Source organism: Takifugu rubripes, chromosome 13 (genome assembly GCF_901000725.2).
Source record: "Takifugu rubripes chromosome 13, fTakRub1.2, whole genome shotgun sequence".
In the NCBI taxonomy this organism is placed as follows: domain Eukaryota; kingdom Metazoa; phylum Chordata; class Actinopteri; order Tetraodontiformes; family Tetraodontidae; genus Takifugu; species Takifugu rubripes.
Genome location: NC_042297.1, coordinates 15,182,281 through 15,203,390, shown reverse-complemented (window position 1 = coordinate 15,203,390; position 21,110 = coordinate 15,182,281). Strand labels below are relative to the sequence as shown.

The 21,110-nt window shown below is 42.7% G+C and overlaps 2 protein-coding genes across 6 annotated transcripts; one reads left to right on the top strand and one right to left on the bottom strand.

The window, feature by feature from the left end:
* The first annotated feature begins 6,336 nt into the window (after positions 1-6,336).
* Positions 6,337-14,677, top strand: usp8 (ubiquitin specific peptidase 8). Of its 2 annotated transcripts, none has more exons than XM_011610021.2 (19): positions 6,337-6,441; positions 7,043-7,217; positions 7,372-7,516; positions 7,638-7,723; positions 7,805-7,943; positions 8,366-8,408; positions 8,491-8,662; positions 8,782-8,944; positions 9,047-9,188; positions 9,267-9,553; positions 9,634-10,143; positions 10,475-10,549; positions 10,641-10,930; positions 11,046-11,267; positions 11,351-11,561; positions 12,392-12,628; positions 12,824-12,966; positions 13,059-13,191; positions 13,301-14,677. In XM_011610021.2, the coding sequence occupies exons 2-19, from the start codon at positions 7,114-7,116 to the stop codon at positions 13,457-13,459; spliced, it is 3,261 nt and encodes a 1,086-aa protein (XP_011608323.2). In that variant the 5' UTR covers positions 6,337-6,441; positions 7,043-7,113; the 3' UTR covers positions 13,460-14,677. The 2 variants fall into 2 exon arrangements, with proteins under 2 accessions (XP_011608323.2, XP_011608324.2); XM_011610022.2 differs by having other exon boundaries at positions 6,406-6,471.
* A 61-nt stretch (positions 14,678-14,738) lies between these two features.
* LOC115252031 (ubiquitin carboxyl-terminal hydrolase Usp2-like) lies at positions 14,739-17,719 on the bottom strand. Of its 4 annotated transcripts, none has more exons than XM_029846234.1 (7): positions 16,783-17,719; positions 16,481-16,635; positions 16,247-16,390; positions 15,632-16,058; positions 15,399-15,541; positions 15,095-15,221; positions 14,739-15,001 (listed from the first exon to the last, which is right to left on the bottom strand). In XM_029846234.1, exons 1-7 carry the CDS (start codon positions 17,695-17,697, stop codon positions 14,807-14,809), a joined length of 2,106 nt encoding a protein of 701 aa, XP_029702094.1. In that variant the 5' UTR covers positions 17,698-17,719; the 3' UTR covers positions 14,739-14,806. The 4 variants fall into 4 exon arrangements, with proteins under 4 accessions (XP_029702094.1, XP_029702093.1, XP_029702091.1 ...); XM_029846233.1 differs by having other exon boundaries at positions 16,481-17,342; positions 17,409-17,719; XM_029846231.1 differs by having other exon boundaries at positions 16,481-17,719.
* Between the last annotated feature and the right edge of the window lie 3,391 nt (positions 17,720-21,110).

Sequence of the window (21,110 nt, the reverse complement as noted above, 5' to 3'; positions counted from 1 at the left end):
TCCATTGTTTACTTGTTTATTTTTCAACATTGTCAAGCACAACAGTGTAAAAAAGTACTGACTATGTAACAAGGAAACTACATTTGCTGCGGGGCAGTTTTAGTTACCGTAAAGAAAAGAGAGTTTGCATTGCATGTGATATATTCAATTCAAGATTCGTTATCTGTTTGCAGCCACATGATGTTGTATGATAATTAGAAGTCCAAATTTTCTACAAATCCTCCTCTGGGAAAAATAAGGCTGAGAATAAAATCATAATTTTTAGATAAAGGTCTTTATTAAATGGAGATCAAATGTAACAGGGTATGTATAAGTAAAGACAGAAGAAAAAAAAACACAAACACCCTCAAAATGTAACTTCTTAGATCAACAATGTATAGTTTTGAATCATTCCTAATTCCTATACTACCTCACAAAGATTTCTGGTCAGTTTTTTGTTTCAGGCCAGAGGGTGATGCGAAGGCTGTTGAGAGCTTAAGACACAAAATGCCAAAATGCAGATACACATGACTGAATTAAGTGAATCAGGAATTAATCTTCACTGAGGGACATGCAGGTAAAACTGTCAAGTACACAAAGATGAACAGAATCCACAAAGAGGACCAAGCAGGTTGGACAAGACAAGCAGGATCAGGCAACAGAGTTGGTAATCTGAAAATGAGACACAGGCAGTGCGAATACAAAGGACGAGAATAGAAATAAGCGAACATACAGATCGAGAAATAGTCTTTGGGATGGGGGAGAGGGAAAACACTCCGGAGAACTACCCCCCTCAACGGGAGCCTCCAGGCATCCCACCTGGCCTATCATTTTCGCGGTGGAACTCAAAATCCAGGTCCAGGATAAAAGAATGAGGCATCCAGGAGCACTCCTCAGGCCCATACCCTCCCAATCGACCCGGTATTGGAGACCTCGGCCCCGGCGTCAGACATCCACCAAATGCCGCACCGTATAGGCAGGCTGGAGCCATGAAGAATAGCACCTTTAGCATTTCAGAGGCTTTGTCTGCCTCAGGAGACCAGTTAAAACCAGTTGATATACAGAAGTGAGTTTCATGAGAGGTGAGGTAATCTTACTGTAATTCCAGACAAAACTGTGGTAGAACTTGGTGAATCCCGGGAGACACCGCGGCTCCTTCGATTTGCTCCACCACGGGGTGGTGATCTTCTGGTCTGCCTTCATGCTGCCACTTTGGATAATTAGGCCGAGGAAAGGAGAAGAGTTAATATGGAAATCACACTTTTCACCTTGAGAAATAGAGAGGGAACATCAGGATAGCATCAATGTGCACATACACGAAGCGGTTAAGGAAGTCTCGTAGGACGTCATCAACTAGGGCCTGAAACCCTGCTGGGGCATTGGTGAGTCCAAAAGGCATGACCAGATACTCAAAGTGGCCTAATGGGGTATTCAATGCCTTCTTCCATTCCTCACCCTTAAGGATCCTAACCAAGATTGTGAAGATCCAGCTTGGTTAAGATCTGAGCTTCCTGTAGAGTCTCCAACACAGGATATATTAAACGTAAAGGATATTTGTTTGTGACCGTTGTGCTGTTCATGCCTCTGTAATTGATTAATATACGAAGAGTCTTGTCCTTCTTTTCAACAAAAAAAAAAAACATGCCCCGAGAGGTGAGGAGGCTGGTCGGCTGATCCCCACAGCGATGTACTTCTCCATCAACTCCCTCTCAGGTGGTGATAAATCAAATAGTCTACTGAGGGTGTCAACAGCTCAATTGTGCAATCATAGGTTTGATGCGGAGGCAAGGAGAGAGCCTTCTCTTTGCTGAAAACCTCACATGAATCATGATAATGTCCGGGAACATTCAAGGGATTGGGAAGTACTGGTGAGGAACTCGGGGCCAGGAGTCAAAGCAGATCTGAGACAGAATGAATGACAATGTGAACTCCAACTCACCCAGTACCCAGTCAATTTGAGGGTTGTGGCAGCGTGACCAAGGGTAGCCCAGTGTCACAGGTGCTGAAATGACAAGGAATGATAACTGCTCATAATGGTTACCAGAAGTGTACTGTGGGCTGGGCAGGTGAAATTGACAAATACACAAAGATGGACGAAATCCACAAAGAGGACAGAGCAGGAGGGGCGAGACAAGCAGGATCAGACACGAGATCCAAGACACAAGAATAGAAATAATCGAGCATACAAAGCAAAGAGTTTTTGAAGCCAGACTGTTACCACAGAGGATTGAACAACGAATTGACGAAGATGGAAGGGTGATCTAGTCTTTTAAAGTGGAAGGCACGTGATATTATTAGCCAGAGATGAGTTGCTGGTGAGTAATTGGCATACTGGAATGAACTGGGAAGCAGCGCCACCCAATCTGAAAATAAACACACAGGGGAAAGACCAACAAGAAACAGACGGGATGGGAAGAGGGAAAACACTAGGGAGAACTCCTAACAAATGTGGGTGTACAGGACAGTACGGTAAATATGTATCTAAATCATTTGGTATAAATTTCAACAGAATTGAAGATGGGCAATGTCTTGTCCCGATGCCTAACTGTGTAAGTAGTAGTATAAGTAAAAATAAAAAGGAAACTGAGTCACAGCATTCACTTTTCCTAAGGTTTAAACCACTTTTTTTTCACTAGATATGTTATCTAATTGGCATGAAAATAAAGACAGTTTGTATTTGTAAAGCAACAAAGCAATTTAATGTGCTTACACCAACTGCTGCAGGAGACAGATGTCAGAGAATAAGATGACAGAGATAAAAGTAGCAGCACACAGACACTGCATGAAATTCTATTTTTCAGAGATTGTTCGTTCATTTTAGATAATGTTGCTCATATCTCTGTTTTCTTTTATTTGTTTCTTACTTCTGAAGTTGCTTATTTTCAGACAGTTAAGATTCAAGTAAGTTTGGCTAACTTGGCTCTAATTAATGTAGGTACAGACATTTCAAATATTCTCTTCAGTTGAATAACATTATGTATGTTTATTCATGCATGTGGTAATAACCTCTCCCTGACAGTACTTGTGCTTTTACCATACGTTTACATGCTGCTCCTTCAAGCTTTCGCAAAGTCATATTTACTTTGAATTTTATTTTCAAAAATGTTGATCATCTATGTGTGCATTTATGCAACTTCAAATGTGACCAGAGTATTCCCACATCTGAAAGTCAACTTTTCTTGAACGAGGGAGCAACCTTGGCTTCCTCAACAGTTGGTCTGCAATTCCCATTTAGTAGACCCATAAAGTTATGAGTGACCTTTGCCACACTGGCCTTAGAATGTTGTTTGATTGTTTTGTTTTTTTTCCAAAGGTTAAAATTAAACATCCACAGCCATTAAACATCTGTTTGAAAAGTTTCACACCAGTAAAATGCTTTGGACCTGCAGTAACAGAGTCTGCCATCTTGGGGGGAAGATGCCAATAAAAAGAAATGGGCATGAAAAAAAATAAAATATATTTGCATAATAAAATTAGTTGAGATGCTGTACCTGCCCCCTCAGGGACTTCTAATAACAAGTATTTCCTCTTTAATTTGTGGTAAATAAATGTTATACTCAAACACATAACAGTCAATATACTGTAAGTCAGGTTCAGTTTTAATATATAATTTAAAAAATAACATTAAGTTTGTTATTTGATTTTTTCTTCTTTTGTTTTCTTAACCAGACTATTTTAAGTATTTTTAAAAGAACAACATTCAGATTTACTTGAACAACCAGTCTCAGACTGTTTGCAGAGAAACTCACAGCTCCGTAGGAACACTCATCCAAACTCCGAAAGGGCTGTTCACTCACATTTGATCCAGTCATAAAGTACAAAACAAAAACTGCAGGCCACACATGATTTTAATTATTCTGGAAACATCAGTCCACATTCTGCTGCTTATGTGGAGTCAGGTCATGGAGGTCAGGCCCAGACCCCCTGTGCCCAGATACTTCACCCAGCTCTTCCAGGGAGATTCCAAGGCACTTTGGCAGACATTGTCCTTTCGTTGTGTCCTGAAAAATCTTACCAGAAAGATGTCCAGGAGGCATCTGAGGATGCCCAAGCCCCCTCATCAGGATCCTCTCATTGCAAAGGAGCAGCAGCTCTATTCAGATCCCTCACCAAGTGAGGTTTTCATCTCATCTCTTGTAACCATTAATGACAATCCATTGCTTCACAACCATCAACAACCCCGATTTAATGTACAATGGACATTTGATGCAAGCAAGCACCTATAAACTATCCATGGAAAAACTAACCAAATGGATATAAGGTAAATAAATTTATTTGTGGAGATGATAATAATATAATCCCCAGCTACTTCAGAGCCTCTCTCATCAAAATGATGGCTGGTGGCTACGCGCCAGTTTTCTTTTACTGTCCTCAGATTTTTTTCATTCTTAAATTCCCTCTGTGCAGCCAGATAGAGTCCATAACAGATAAAGGTCATGAAAGTGTAATCTGCAGTCAAATCAGGTGTGAGAATAATTAAGCCATGCTTGTACAATGTAGGCAAAATTGCACCAGTTTGATTCAGTTGTCAATTTACCGCTTTAATTTTTTCAAAGCAGCAATGTAGGTCACAGATTCTCCACATCCACCCATATATGCCCATGGCTTAAATTCCAACTTCTACAAGATCGTCCTTGCTAATCAAGTGTTTGAATGCTAAAACATTGCCATGTTGTTCTCTGACCTTCTTGCTTGGAAGAGCACAATCTCAATCCGAGCAATATACCTGACTTTTGATCGTGATGAAGGCAGGAAACCAGACGGGTAGCGTCAAGACTAATGGCTGCTCGTCTACTTCGCACAACACAATAAAATGTTTTGTGTGTTTGTGATTTGGGACATTGAATACACTGAGCCTATTGTTCCTCTTCTATGTCTTTACATCCAGATGACTGCGCATGATCAAAGCATTCCTAATCAGTAGGGTACAATTGGAACTTGATATTTTTGGCATCAAAGCGAAAATGCTTCCTGATGGACCTTTTTTTTTTTGCTTTTATGGAAACAAGTAAATTTCAGCTTGGAGTTAGTGTATGACAACAAGAGACACAATTTTGATGATCTGAGAGAGAAGCTGGTGGTAACGTAACAGACTGATCTCTTTTTTAAAATTAAACTGCTAGTTTAAAATATTAAGAACAGAAGTAACCCAATAGGAGCACCGTGTCAGACAATTTTTTATATTTTTATTTTTAAAAAAACAGATTAATGTAAGCATGAAAGTAGGGAAAACTCTTGCTATTGATATTAGTTACAAAAATAAAGTACTGTGTTTTTTTTAAACTTCTAGGTGTACTTGCTGTGCGTACATGTAAAAGAGTAGTTCTTTTTGTCACCTATATATGCACTTCTTTGTTTGGATAAATTATTATATGAATGTGCTCAGAGAGGGAAAAGAATGTTGACAACTTCTGACGCCTAAAGGAAAGGAGTGAAAAAGGGTTAAAATCCATTTGTACAGGATAATGAGAAGCAGTTTACAGATTGTGCATTGTCTAATGGGTAAAAGTGACACAACACTCACACAGGGTGAGTATTTATAACTTATAAAACAGGCTCAAAATCAGCCTTATCAAATAATAAGGCAAGGAAATTTTTAATTCAATTAAATTAAATTCAATCTTTATTTATATGGCACTTTTCATACACTGGGTAGCACAAAGTGGCTCACAAAGGATAAAAACAACAAAGAGAAACAAGAGAATCAAGAAAAAGGACACACACACAGATACACACACACATATGCATACACACACTCAAACACACACACCCACACACACAAACAAGCTGAGACATGGCTGGGCACCGAGACCTGAGGAGAAGGAAATTTTAAAGGAAATCTATCTTGCACTATAACAATGGAGAAGAGAAAAATTAAAAGAGCTCTTATTCTATATTCAACACTTATGAAGAAGGAAAAATATTATGCTAAAGCATAGTACAATACAGGTGTGCAGGCATTCGAAGCTCCAGAATATTAAATTTGCACACTCTGGAGTAGTACAGTGTAACAGTTTATTAGAAATGAAATTGCATTGTCTGGAAATGTGACAAGCAATGTTAGGAGATAGGACATTCTTTATTAAAACATAAATAATAAGAATAACATTGGGACAGACGTACACTGAATAAGCCCAGGAGTAAAATCTGAGAGTGCTCTCCTTGATTAATTGTAAGCCATGTATAAGTCACATTTCCCCACAATGGCCTTCTTTTGTTAAAGTATTTTTCTTTCAATATCAGGATGTACTTTGATTATGTCCTTTACAAAGTATTTTCATAAAAGGAGACCATTCTCTCCAGGATAAGAAAAGGACTTCCTGGTTTCATGTTCTGCAAAAGAGCAGTAGGGGGCGGTAAAAGACCCATAACTGGATGAGATCCGCCGTAAACCCGGAAGAAGAAGAAGAAGAAGAAGAGGAGGAAGGAGAAAAATCTTTTTTTTTTAAAAAAGAAGCAGAGGTATTTATATATTCTACCCGATCTTTCTAAGTATGTCATAATTTTGTTAATCTATCGCACTCCTATTAGAGTTATGAAAGCGCCTACTAACGCTGTAGCCAACTGCTATTTCGGAATGCAACAAATTAAATTAAATCTACCCAATTAGTTAAATGCATTTTGTATTAACTTGGTGGTTAGGTTGCTACCCATGCTACAGTAAAATTATTATTATCTTACTAGCAGGCGTACAGGGCTTCATTTTGTAAGTTAATTTGAACTTCCCTGTTCCCGTCGTCAATGTTGACATATTCTGCGCCAGCGAAGTAATGTGGGCTAGTGTGCTAACAGTGACAGCATTATATGGTAGCGCTATCAAAGTCCAAGTTTTGTCAACAACAGGTCATGTTTTGGAGGTTACAACATTTTCATTCCGGTCTCTTTACGTTCAACGTGGTGTTTGGGCGATAAAGAGACACTTTTTATATCGCTCCGACGCTTTTAATGTCGGAGGCTAGTAGTAACTTATGCTAAGTATTAGCTTACGACAGCCACCCGTGCTGAACGCAAAAGGTACGGAAGCAGAGCATAAATACTTTTTATGATTTTGTTTTTTTTCTAGACACGTTTCGAGCTATGCTACAGCAGTGAATGGCTGTCCGCTGTCGAGGTTAGACCAAACTCACAACAAAGATGCCTTCAGTATCTTCCGGGGTCAAGGAGCTGTATCTGTCCACATCTCTGGGGGACCTCAATAAAAAGGCTGAAGTAAAGCCAGAGAAGACGAGCACCAGAAGGTAACAGACCAAAACTGCAATGAAGCCAGCATAGTAGTTGGTCATCGGTATAACGTGTAACAAATGTCCTGCTTCAAACTGGAATCAAGAACAAGAGAACCTTGTGATGATTTAAGGCTGTTTCCTTATAAGTATTTTGTTTTCTGTGTTGCAGTTATGTCCAGAGTGCCTGCAAAATCTTTAAGGCGGCTGAGGAGTGCCGTCTGGACAGAGATGAGGAGAGATCATACGTGCTGTACATGAAGTATTTAACAGTATATGACATAATCAAGAAAAGACCAGACTTCAAGAAACAGATGGTACAGATAAGTTAGATTTGCTGTCTGTTATAAGTTCCTTATGCAAAAATGTGTCACTAATTTTTTTGACCTGTGATAATGTATAATTTAAAGTTTATTGTGACTATTTCAATGCACAAAGGATTACTACATGACCCTGCTTGGGCCAAGCAGCTTTAAAAAAGCCATTGAAGAAGCTGAGAAGTTGTCTGGAAGCCTTAAACTCAGGTCGGGTAGTTTAGTTTGTAATTTCACGTAGTTTTAATGTCTCCCAAGACTTAAGTGTTGTGAATTCCCCATTTTAAACAGATATGAGGAGGTGGAGGTAAGAAAAAAATTGGAGGAGAAAGAGAGACAAGAAGAGAAGCAAAAGAAGGAGGAAATAACAGAGAAAGATAGTGGTCAAAGTTCTCCAAAAGCATCAGCAGCAAACAAGGACAGCAAAAAGGTAAAGAAGTACCGGTATATGTACTTTTATACCTATCAGATATATTTTATTCTTTCTGCAAATGGATGCTTGCTTTTTCTTTTCTGCAGGAGCATAAAACATTTACTCTAGTAAAGCTGCCAGATGCTGAGATAATTTACACTTTACATGAAGAATACAACCAGCAATAATCTCATTCTGAAAATGTCATGTTAACAGCTTATTATTATATGCATTTTAAACATTAAAGTCAAATGTATTACGTGTTGCATGACATTTAATGTGTCAGTAACTGGTCAACTGGACGCAATAGCATATACAAAACAAGTAATATTGTATACAGTGGTATTATCATTATGCTTTACTTTATCTACAACAACATCTTTGTTCTTTAGTTGTTGACAATATGTTGGCTCTAATGTTGATCTGTGTGTGGTTGTTAGATCAAAGGAGAACAGAATCAACTCAAGACTTCAACCTCAAAAGGTGAGGAGAATACCATAAGATGACCACGCCATGACCATGTCCATATCGCATACATTCATATTTCACACTTTTTGCTTACAAGGTTCTGTGCCAGCTGGTGGCATCACTGCTGAGAAGCTGTTCCACATGATGAAGGATCAGACAATAACAGTAATTGTCATGGACGCGCGCTGCCAAAAAGATTTTGAAGAGTCTCACATACAGGTTCCACCCCAGACCTGCATCTCTGTGCCTGAGGAGGCAATTACTCCAGGGTAATTTCTGTGTCTTGAAATAGCTCAACTTTATAACTTCACATTGGGAATGTTGATTTGGATTGATTGTCTCAGTTGCAGTGTTAATAGTTTTTTTCGTTTTGTGATTTTTGAATCAGAATCACTGTGAATCAAATTGAAACAAAGTTGCCAGATGTATCCAAAGAAAAGTGGAGCCATCGGGGGTTTGTGGATTATATAGTCCTTCTGGATTGGTTCAGTTCGGTAACAGACCTTGAACTTGGTACGACCTTGAAGAGCCTCAAAGATGCCCTCTTTAAGGTAATTGTGTGCCTTAACCTTTAAGTATTTGGGTCAAACACACTGAATATTAGCAATAGAATTGTGGGATTAGCAATAATAATATTTTCTCACACTCTGCAGTGGGACAGCATCACCATCCTGCGCAGTGAGCCGTTGGTTTTGGAGGGAGGATATGAGAACTGGCTGCTGTTTTATCCCATGTACACAACAAATGCTAAAGTGCACCCTCCAAGACAGAACATCATCAGTACCCTCCCTCAATGTGAGTATCAAAGGCCTTTTTTAAACATTACAACTTTAACACTGTCATTTATTTTTCTTTTTCTTTTTTTCTGAACAGTGACTTTTAGTTACCCCTCTTTAGAGGAACCAAAGCCTCCCGTTGCACTCAAACCAGAACCTGATGTTGAAGCGGTCCTTCAGGAGCCCTCTGTTCCTGTGCTGGTAAATGGCATAGTCCCAGCAGAATCCTCCTCTTCTAAAACCTCAGTGGTTGCTCAGAGTTTGCCAGACACTGTTGATTCCCCTGTCACGAGCTCCACAAATTCTGGGCCGGACCTCAGTAAGATGGGGCCGGTTGCAGGCGTGTCCAACCAGACAGCGACAACAGCCAAGGCTTTCCCACAGGTATTTCATCAATCATACTAGGTAACAGAATTTAATGTATAAACAAATTGTTGGTTAATTCCTCTAGTTTTCTCTCCTAGTTCGACCGTGCCAAGAAACCTTCAGTCCACGTTTCGGACGAACCTAAGCACAGTCTAAATGGATCTGCAAAGGAGTCGACCCAGAATGGCCCAGTTGTCCCTGATCGCTCAGTCAAACCGTCCTTTGTTCCGCCAGCCTCTCTGTCTAAAGAAGAACAGAGTCAGATCCACTCAGAGGCCATTGCGGTGATGGAGAAAGCAAAGCAAGAGCAGGAGAAACGCAACCAGTTGCGGCGCTCAGAGGAGGAGAGGCGGGAAAAGGAAGAGAAGTATCAGCAGAAAGAAAGACTGCAAAGAGAAGAAGGGGAAAATGGCAAGAAGGAAGAGGAGGAGAGGGGGCATCAGGAGAGAAAGAAGTTGGAGCGACAGAAGGCGGAAGAGGAGGAGGACAAAGGCAGCAAAGTGTGGGAGGGAAAAGAGAAGAGGGGAAAGGAGCAGAGCTCTGACACACCCTCAAAGAGTATGTCCCTTGACTCTCCTGCTCCACATCATGTTGTCAATGAAATCAAGGTGGGTCCCCTAGTGTTGAATTAAAAGCATATATTCTGACACTTATACCGTCCATTCACACGTTGGCGTAAAGTCATCGATAATTCCATAAACCTACCGCAGCGATCGGATGATAAAATGACAAATCCTCATGTGTTCTGTGTGGTCCTGTGGCTGAAATGTGCACGTCACCCAAACCTGTGCAAATGAATGAACTTAGAATAAAATGAAAGCTCTGCTTTGCCCTTTCAAATCAAAAAACAATTATTTAATAATCAATGTAGTCACTGTTCCAAACCCTAAATTGAATCTACATGCTATATGTCATCTTTTTATTCTTTTTATTTTATAGAGGGAGCCCTTGACGAGAGCTCGGAGTGAGGAGATGGGTAGGACTGTACCTGGCCTTCCAGACGGCTGGATGAAGGTACGCTTTTTGACTGACTTTAATTAGTTCGACATGATCGTTTTTTTGTTAAATCCTCACCTAATCCTAAATTCTACTTTCACTTGGCCAGTTTCTCGACACTGTGACGGGGACCTACCGATACTACCATTCCCCTACCAATCGTGTCCACCTTTACCCCCCTGAAGTCACCGTTCCCCAGACCCCACCGTCCACACCACCGACAGCCAAGCAGAAAGCACCGCAGCCAGATGCCAGCCGTGAACGAGAGCGGGAGCAGTCTAAACTGAAACGTTCCTACTCCTCCCCTGACATCAGTCAAGACTTGAGAGAGGAGGCCCAGAAGAAGGCGGTCGCTCCAACCACCGCTGCTGTCATACCCACAATCAACAGGGACACCAAGTAAGGGCCTGGGATGTTTTGGTGATTTTAAGTTAAAATGAAAATGTGCTGACTCTCAGAAGGGGGCAGCATCTTCTGTCTGGTACCTATCAGTAATCTGCTTATTGCTTTCCAGACCCGCCCCTGCCAAAGTCTACTCCAAAGTTGAAATTGCACGACCATCAGCAGCCAAAATTCGCAGCTTGAATCCTTCTTTCGGGGGGCTGGGTGCGTCACTGACTGGCCTGCGTAACCTTGGAAACACATGCTACATGAACTCCGTCTTGCAGTGTTTGTGCAATGCTCCTGCCTTGACTGAGTACTTCAACAACAACTACTACATGGATGACATCAATCGGTCAGGGGTCAAATAAAGTGAGCAAAAAAATCAGACATCAGCATATACTTAACATCCGTGTCGCCCTTTCCGCTCCGCTCCAGGTCCAACATCCTTGGCCATAAAGGGGATGTGGCAGAAGAGTTTGGGGTCATCATGAAAGCCTTGTGGTCTGGTCTATACAAGTGCATCAGCCCGAGGGACTTCAAGATCACCATTGGAAAGATCAATGAGCAGTTTTCTGGTTATGAACAACAGGACTCTCAGGAGCTGCTGCTCTTCCTCATGGACGGGCTCCATGAGGACCTCAACAAGGTATTTTCAGGAGTTTAGCAACAGATTGAGTTGATGTGCACAAACTATCAAATACAGAGTGAATATGTGTTTTTTGCAATCGTTTTCACGTTTCTCAACTTAGTCCTTTTTACAGTTTTCTTTATTTCTTTTTTGCTGGGTTACATTTTGATGACAAATTAGAGAGTAAGTAAGTTTGTTCCTCCTGCAGCAGCGTGCGTGGCGTGTCTGCATCTGTCTGGTCTGATGCTGTCAGAATCTGCATGTAGACCCAAGACATGCCTCATTGCCTGTATGGACTGATTTTATTTAAATGATTTCTTCTGCATTTGAATAGGGTAATGGACTCAAATGATATCGATTTGATTGTGTAATATTCACATTTTTGGTAAGATCTCCTAAGATATGAGAGAGAAAGATAGAGGTAAAGGCAGCAGTGTAAAAGCTGTTTCCACCTGTGGTTAAGTACAGTATTGCCGTACATGTCAGTTGTTTGGTTGTCAACGCTGATTATGTGTGTTTGTCACGACACTCTCCATTTCATCATCTCTCCTGTGTGATGTTCAGGACCATGTGACATCCAGACTGTCCCAGCTCAGTTTACCTCCAGGCTAATTAATAATCCAATATTATTGTCAAAAATTGTTATTTTTCCAGTTTTTTTTTCCTCGTCATGATGGAAATGAACTGGCTGAACTGCATGCTGCCGAGACTAAAAATTTAACACCGTTTTTTTTTTTCTTGTCAACATTAGCTTTGTGACTTCACTATTATACGTGTTCCATATGTCCAACGCTGCTGGTGCTCTTGTGTACCATTTTCCTCTGACACTTTTATCTCTTTGCTGACAGGCGGACAACCGAAAGCGATACAAAGAGGAGGAAAATGACCATCTAGATGATCAGACTGCAGCAGACGTGGCCTGGAGGAAACACAAGCTGTTGAATGAGTCCATCATTGTGGCGCTGTTTCAGGGCCAGTTCAAATCCACTGTGCAGTGTCTTACCTGCCATCGCAAGTCACGGACCTTTGAGACCTTTATGTACCTGTCGCTGCCTCTGGCTTCCACCAGCAAGTGTTCCCTGCAGGTCAGTCCTCGGGCACCTGTCCATCAAAAGCGGCTCTAGATTTTTAGTTTTCTGACAACTTTAGAATAGTTTGACTATTTTTTTTAAGGGGGGCGTCCAAAAACTCTTTGAAGTGAAACTATTTTACACCCTTAATATGTTTAATGTTGGATAGCTTTGTTTGCCTTCTCTAAAGGTTTTGCCGTTTCTTAACAGGATTGTCTGAGGTTGTTCTCCAAGGAAGAGAAGCTGACTGACAACAACAAGGTGTTCTGCAGACACTGCAAAGCCCACAGAGACTCCACCAAGAAACTGGAGATCTGGAAGGTCCCACCCATTCTGCTGGTGCACTTAAAACGGTCCGTACCACTTTTCCCTCCCCATTTTTGCTTCTTTTCCCCATGTTTCTGGTATCATGTGTAAAAATAATACTTTTACTTTTTTTGTGCAGGTTTTCCTATGAGGGCAGATGGAAACAGAAGCTGCAAACGTCTGTGGATTTCCCATTAGACAGTCTGGACCTGGCCCAGTATGTCATTGGACCCAAACAGAGCCTGAAAAGATACAGCCTTTATGCGGTTTCAGTAAGTAAAAAATGATTAGTTATTGAAAACTAGCAATGTATGATGAGGAGTAAAGTATGTCAGCGTTGTTTATATTCTGATGTGCTGACCTTCCCTTTTTGGCCCACAGAACCACTATGGGGGTTTGGATGGTGGCCATTACACAGCCTACTGTAAGAGTGCCCTTAAACAGCGCTGGTTCAAGTTTGATGACCACGAGGTGTCTGACATCTCCACCTCCTCGGTCAAGTCCTCCGCAGCCTACATTCTGTTTTACTCCACCCTGTGATGGAGCTGTTGGACCACAAGAGGAAACACTTCACCTGAGCAGTGATGCTCAGAGAGAGAGGGTGTTTAATTTCACTTAAAATAAAATCCATGTGAGGACTGGGCAGGCGCAGTAGCAAGGTGACTGGTCATGTACACGCATGCAAGGCCATTCTGAAGAGGGTGAGGGGGAGCCCACCTTCGTCGGAGACCCGCCGCTTCAGCAGGAAGTGGGCTTTGCATCTGCTAAAACGAGCATTCTGTTTGTAATCTTGATAATCTAGAGACTCAGCAGATGGTGCTTTTACTGATTTTACTGACTTTTTTTCTTTTTCTTTTTTAGACCATAATGGTTGTGCTTTAGGGTTGGTTAAAACTGTTGCATTTAGAGTGGATGGAACTGTTCTCCACCTTATACACCAGGGTTAACACATAGATGCCGTCTACATTAAAAAATGCTAATGTTGCACAATGAAGATGTAAATACTCGAAGGCAAAGTGTTCCAATCTTTTAAAGTGACCAAATTAAGTTGGGGCTTTTTTTGTCTATCTAGCAGCCATTGTAGTATTAGCACATTTAAAGGAGCAAACCAGTTTTCGGGGATTTTAACCTGTTTGAACAGGATCCAGAAATTCAGCATTCTTTAGATGACTTGCATTCCCATACTTATACATTATGCAATCACTTTAAGTTGTTAAATCTAGATTTTTGTTTAACAGCAGGCATCTATCGCTAACAATACTCTCAAGTATAATGGCTTGTCTCCTGCCAGTGGCAGAGGTTTATTGTAAAATTTATTCTCACTTTATGTCATATTTAAATCCGCTTAAACACTATTTAAAAAAAAAAAAAAATCAATGGTATAGTGGTTGGGATGGAACACATTTCTAGGAGGATATAGGTTTGATTAGTCTGATTAACTTTATTTTAATGTTCAGTGCTGACCCAGGGGAGCATGAAGACACTTTGACACTTAGGTGTTGGTGTCCAACCTCACTGCCTGACTTGCTGATCGACAGACTGACGAAAGCAAGCACAAACCTTTATTTGTTATTTTTGTCCTGGATGGACCAGAGATTTTGACAGCTTTATTGCCTCGCATGAGATCAGAATCAGTTTTCTTATACATATGTATATTCTTTTTTCCCCATTATCCTCCGTAACCATATTTTCAGATATAACAATTATATTAATCTCAAACAACTCGTATCTGTATTTATTAAAGCTGCTTCAAATTAATGGCTGCGCCTGTGTCTCAGTTACTGCGGAATTGTTGAGGAAAGCATCTCGGTACAGACGGTTAAAAGTCGATCCATTTATTTAGTTAAAATTCCCCACAAAATGTTGAGAATTTGTCCCACCAGGTGATCAGACACTCAGTCCCTGGATGTTCGGCTTTTGAAAAAGCCTGCGGCTGTAGAGCAGCATGTAGGCGCTAGAGGACTGCACAAAGTCCTCCTGCACCTCTTTGACCGCAGAGTCATCGAAATGGTGCCAGGTCCCAGTTATGGTACTCTGGCACAGCGCTGTGTAGTGGCCCATGTTCAGGTTACCTGTGTGATTCTCGAAAAGGCAAACAGAAGATTGTGGTTCTTATATTATCACATTAAGTCTTAAAGAAATGTCTAATCTCGGATTACACTTGTCTTTACTCACCACCACAGCGTAGAGGCTGTACGAGGAGTTCTGCTCTGGGCTGGACAGAAACGGGCTGATGTTGAGCTTCATGTTGAAAAGAACATTGGTCCTTAATTTCACTTGGTTCTTCCCTTTGCATCCAAACCTGCAGGGGGGAGGGAGGGTGCAGCATTTCTCAGCCTCTAATAAAAAGGCTCATTTAGGGTGAATAAATGTAGGATTCCCTAAATGACAGCATGATGTTTGTCCTGAAGGCTGGCAGTGACGCTAATGATGCCGCCCATCACCAGCACTCTGGGTCATAGCCTACATCTCAACCCACCGTTTCAGATGCAGCGTGAGGATCTCGGGGGGGTTATCCAGACACGTGAAGACTGTGGTTTCTCTCCTCAGCCCACACACGGAGCACAGCATCTGCTCCCCCCCAGTAAGGATAGTCTGTTGGAAGAACAGTGACAGACAGTCCTGCACAGCACAGGCAGAGGAGAGAGATGGGGGGGGGTATCATCTGAAATAATATTGTGTCCCAGTGTGTCTGCGGCTCTAAAACGTTACCTCGATGGTGCATTTACTGGTGTCCGTGGGAATCGGTAGCGACAGCACTGTGAAGGTCTGCGAGCTGTGTGCCTGGTGATCGCAGTGCATGCAGAGGGTCATGAAACTCATTTGACCCTCAAACAGCTGAGAGACGGCTGTGGTCTCCCACGCTGCAGCGGCGATGCTTCTTTTATCGCCTTGTTTCCGCCTCTGCTGAAGCGTCGACGAGCGCATCTGCCGCCTCGTCACCTTTTTTAGGTCATCGTGCAGCACGTTGAGGAGGAACAGCAGCAGCTCCTGGGCGTCTTGCTGGCTGTAGTTGTTGAACTGAGGAAGAATGGAGCCCAGCACAGACCTGGCCTCCACAGGGGCACAGCTGGAGTAACCCCCCATCCACATCTTCTTCAACAGCTGCACAAACACCCCTCCCAGCCGGCACTTAGACCTGCACGAAGGGTCAAACACCTAGAAAAAACTGCAGCCATCCGACATGAATTCTGATCTCCACCACCTTCTACTCCTAATACTTCCCACATTACTGCCCTGTGAGGTATGGGGGCAAGTTATGGACAAACAGGAGAACATATGAAGTATGTGATAAAGAAGCAGACAGAGCAGTTGTTGAGGTCTTACTGGGCCAGTTCTGCTTGAGTGTCCTGATTAAGGAGGTACTCCACCAGGGGCACAGTGGAGCACAGACACTGTAACACGGCGTTCAAGTAGCAGGAGTTGCCCGAGTTGTCCAAACCGCATACTCCTGCTCTGGTGATGTTAGTTCTTCAAGAGCAGCGATCAAAACAAAGTAAATTGGGACGTTATTGTTCTGTCACACTGCAGCCTGTCTGGAAGACGCACGTTAAAACCAACCTTTGCTTGGATGAATTGGCTGAACTGCTCTCTCGGTATGAAATGCTGTTTAAGCGTGGTAGAGCGGGCACGGCGGTGCTGCTGTCCATGGCCAGCTGGGAGGCCAGAGTCCTGGTGAACTCCATCAGATGGACCTGCTTTCCTGAACCCTGGTTCTGCAGCGTGTGGAGTGTAAATGTGTTGATGCAGACGATGTGGAGCGTCACCCAGATCCCCGGGAGAAACACATCTGCCCCTGAGCCTTTCTGGTCTGACAGAGGGAACAGGGCGGGTCCGGTCCAGCCCTGCAGGTGGGCACTGACCTGAACCGGTGAATCGTCAGGGGTTTGTTGACCAGGTTCCTTCACTGGACACGATGTCGGAACAAAGTGGACATCGACCCCTAATCCGGAGAAGGTGTCCGTGAGCGTGCCGTCCATCCATGCTGAGCTGTCCAGCTGAACCGTGAGTCTTTGGCTGCAGAAAGGTCTCAGAAGGTGTTCGACCACCTGCTCCACCACTGTCCTCCTGCTCTGCTTCTGGAGATGCTCTGGACTGTACAGGAGCATATTACAGATGAATCCAGAGCTGATGTCACAGAGAAGGGCCAGATGAAGCGAACACGATCCCTGCTGGTAGAAAAGTCTGTATTTCTTCACAGCCAGGTTCTGACCAGGTGTGTATAAAGCCTGGTAGCATCTGGCTATGTGGCCACAGAAAGCAGACAGGATTTCCAGCTTCTCTCCATCCTCCAGTCTGGTAAGTGACACCAGGCTGCTCTGGAAGCTGTTTCTCTTCAGGAAACCCTGCCATCCATCCAGTGTCAGGGTCAGATCAGGGTCATAACTGCTGTTCAAGCCCTCGGTCACACCTTTCTGTAGGACTATAGAGAACCAGGTCAATGCCTCGGTATACTCCCCCTCAGACAGACTTGCACTCTGCTCTTTACCCTGGTTGTATGATTGGCGGTTGGCAACTGCCCTCATGCCTGCAGCTCTCCGGATCAGCTTCTGGATGGCTCCTCTGTCCAGCACTTTGAGCAAGAGCTCCCTGGCAGTGTAGTAGACCTGGTAAGTGGGTCCAGTCAGAAGCCTGGTGAGGGGCCTGACTTTTTTGGACCTGAAGATGTTCGGCAAACATACGCTTGTTGTCTGGAGGTCCTCGGGTATCTCGTCCACCAGGTGGCACTCCTCTGATTCCCAGATGCACTCCCTTACAGACAGAGCCTTGGCCTTCATCTCATCCTTGACACGGGATCAGAAGATAAGCTATTCCAAAAAAGATCCTTACAGGAAGCTGTGACAAGGTCCCATTATGGCCAACGGAACTTCCAAATACAGCTTCGGGGTGTGCTGCTCCTTACACTTGTTGTTGGAATGAAAAGAAAAAAGGACTGTGAACTTGAGGGACCTATGGGTGTAAAGGTCCATGTACACCTACTCTCAGGTGGAAACACATGTTCTCTACACTCCTGAGAATCTGTTGTTAGTAGTTCACCAGGCATCCACGGTCGCCAGACGACAGTGACTTGGCAACCTATAAACACAACGTTGAAGGTTCTTGTGAAGGTTTACAACTCTGCTAATAATTTTGCTGTGTGGAAAATATATATTATTATTATATTATTATTAAAATATATTTGCTCAGAGGGAAAGCACAGTTGTCTTTTATTGCAAAGCTTTTTTTCAGGGTGATTTTGTTGATGAATCCTCCAAAATAACTCCTGAACACACCAATGAATTTTGTCTCAATTCAATTATTTGCCTCAACTATTGCTGTGATCTGACTGGATTCAACTCGTTTTATTCATGACGTCAAGATTCTTTGTTTTCATGCCACATTTGGATAAAGAAATAATTTTCCATTGATACACGAATTACATCAGTAGTGTCCTCTGGTGCACAACCACAGCATCAGTCTGCCAAAAGGGCTCAAAAGCAGATTATTTACAGCTCAAATGCTGATGCATCGTCAAGACAACAATCTGCCTCACAGCTATTTATAGTTAAAGTCTCATGTGCACCACAAGGGGGAGCCGTAGTCAAGAGGAGTCTATGCTTTGCCCGGCGGGGGGGGGGGGGGGGGGGGGGGGGGGGTGCAACCAGCAACGTAGCAAAGCATTTAACCTTTACTATGTAAGAAAAAAAGATGGTGTAAATAGATTTTAAAGTTACCACAAAAATTAGCTTTCTTGTGTTTGTGTGTGTGTGTGGTGGTGGTGGTGGTGGTGGTGGGGGGTTGTCAGAGACTTGACTTTACCTACGACCTTCTCATAGGTCATATAACTGCGTCCTTGTGATTTTGCAGCAATTTTAATGACGTTTTGCAGCCTGTGCCTATTTTTATAAGCGGGCACTCCAAACTGGTGCACAAGGAGAAGGTCAGGGTAGCGAGAAGGACCTCTCGTCTTCCTCTCAAATTAGGTCTGTCGTTCTTCATGGAAGCCTCCAGCTCGGCTTCAGTACAAGCATCCACATTTCTTTTTCCTGATTAGGGTCACATTGTGTGTAAGTCTCGATAGAACCTTAGTGTTCCTCGGTTATCCAGTTCTGCTTTGTAATATAACCTGCAAGTTTCTAAGCACAGCATAAGCAACACGGTGAAATGTAAGATTGACACTAATTTCTTGCTGCGAAAAGCAGAACGGAACGATATGATGTGTCTCACCAGCAGAGTGTTTTGTTCCAGGGTGAAACTGGCGAACATGCTACAGCATCAGGGCGTCGTGACAATCCACAACGGGGGAGGAAGAATTACACAATTACCTCGAGCACACTCAAAGCTCTCATGCATAAACCATATCCTCTTGCAACATCAACATATGCTAATCCATTATCATCAAAGCCCATCTTTATTGATTTGCTGAACCCTTTGGAGCCTCATTGTTCCTGTCGTGAAGCCTATTCATTCAATCCATTTGTGGCATTTATAGGATGTTCGATGTCGTGGAGCGGCCTGTCTGCCTCGCCCACACAGTGAATAAGAAAATACAGTGTTGAGGATTTGATTTCACGTGGGAGTCTCAAAGGATAAACACTCAAAGGATATTTTGCTACTCGGTCCCATAGGTAACAGCTAAGCAGCTTTTCTTTGATGTTTTCTAATATCTGTTGTTTTTACCCCTGAAATGTGTCTGGACATGCAATAACTGTAAAAAACCGTTGGATTTATTCTTGATCCTGAAAAAAGTCAGGAATTCAGCATCAGGTGTTAAATTGAAATTGAATCAATTTCTGGAATTTTCCTGTAGAAAAGGGTTACAGAAGTGGTTGGATGGAGTTCTTTGTCTTATTTTGACCAATCAACCTCACCAATAGAGTTTTGGTCTCACCTTGGTGATATATTGTAGCAATTCTATATATGCCAGTTTATTTACCACTATTCCAGTTTCAGAGAGTGTCTGGCACATCTGAACCTGTTAACTTGTGCGCAGAGAAAACAAATATGACTAAACAGGTCAAAGTATACACCCCAAAGATGCATGAAAGTGAATTCCATCCAGCACAGATGGAAAAGACTGAGAATAATAGATGAATAAATCTACTGTCCATCTATATCCACTTGGTTAGTGTCGTTATTCCCTTGGAAACTTTGTACACAAATGATCACCATTTCTCAGTGAAAGTTGCAAGTGTCATTGCAGCTACGCTGGCTTGAGTCCAGCAGATGAGCTGATGCTACAGTAGCACCGGTAGATGACGAGATGGAACGTTTTGGTCAGGACGTTCTTGAGCTTTGGCACGTGCTGAAGCAGATCCTGGAGCACAGACATCTATTTATAAAAGCACTGTCTGCTCTAACTTTAGTGTGGAGCATGTGCACATCTCTGGACTGAACATGGACACATTTTCTGACACCGAGCAGCTACAATAAGCAGCTCCATGCTCAGAACTCTTCTGCTTTGTCTCTCCCATCTCCACCTTGCTGATCCTGACTGCTGAACAGTGTCTTTCAGTTTGGACCCATCGGGAGAGAGAAAAGCTCCTTCGTGCCTCGGTCAGCTGACAGGTGGCGAGCTGAGCCGCTTATCATGGTGCTCGTGGGTTTTATTTTTAACCTGGAGACACCTGATACTGGGGGGGGCAGGAAAGAAGGTAGAAGAAGAATACTGGTCATAAGGAGGGTCCAGAACTGAGAAGACAGTGTTCCGGAGGTTTGGACAGAGCCAGACCAGGAGAGGAAGACCAGAAAACAGAAGTGATAAGAAAGCCCATTTGGTGATTGCGCACGTTGACGTCAGAACAAAGAGGAAGTTGTAAATTTAAAAAAAAGAAAAAAAGTGCATATGACACGCAGCTTGCAGCAAAAATATGAGTACGGGTTTACAGTGACCTCAATTGAATGTGCCTCTTGTGTCACGCAGTATAAACCAGGTAACTTATCAGAGTTCCAGGAAAGTAAAGTTTATATCGCTGCCAAGAAAACAGGACAATACAAGTGGATGAGTTTGTTATAAGGAAGTAGCTGCAGTGGAAAAACTCAGAAAATAAAAATCAAATGTTAATGACTGCGATCAGGATCAGTACACTAGACGCCTGAAGTGTCTGTTAACCTGTTAACCTAGATACCTGAAGATATACGGGCAGACCAAGGGTCCACAGGGTAGACCAAGTTACCCTAATAAAAATAAATGGAAAGATGACAAGACAAA

What these genes read in the sequence shown, in the direction of transcription:
- LOC115252031 (XM_029846231.1), bottom strand. Translation starts at nt 17,697, where the DNA reads ATGAAGGCCAAGGCTCTGTCTGTAAGGGAGTGCATCTGGGAATCAGAG. An exon ending in GCCAATTCATCCAAGCAAAG is followed by an intron (nt 16,391 to 16,480) that starts GTTGGTTTTAAC and finishes CTGCTCTTGAAG; the next exon opens with AACTAACATCACCAGAGCAG. An exon ending in ACAGCCTCTACGCTGTGGTG is followed by an intron (nt 15,002 to 15,094) that starts GTGAGTAAAGAC and finishes TGCCTTTTCGAG; the next exon opens with AATCACACAGGTAACCTGAA.
- usp8 (XM_011610021.2), top strand. Translation starts at nt 7,114, where the DNA reads ATGCCTTCAGTATCTTCCGGGGTCAAGGAGCTGTATCTGTCCACATCT. An exon ending in GAGAAGACGAGCACCAGAAG is followed by an intron (nt 7,218 to 7,371) that starts GTAACAGACCAA and finishes TCTGTGTTGCAG; the next exon opens with TTATGTCCAGAGTGCCTGCA. An exon ending in ATGTTGTCAATGAAATCAAG is followed by an intron (nt 10,144 to 10,474) that starts GTGGGTCCCCTA and finishes TTTATTTTATAG; the next exon opens with AGGGAGCCCTTGACGAGAGC.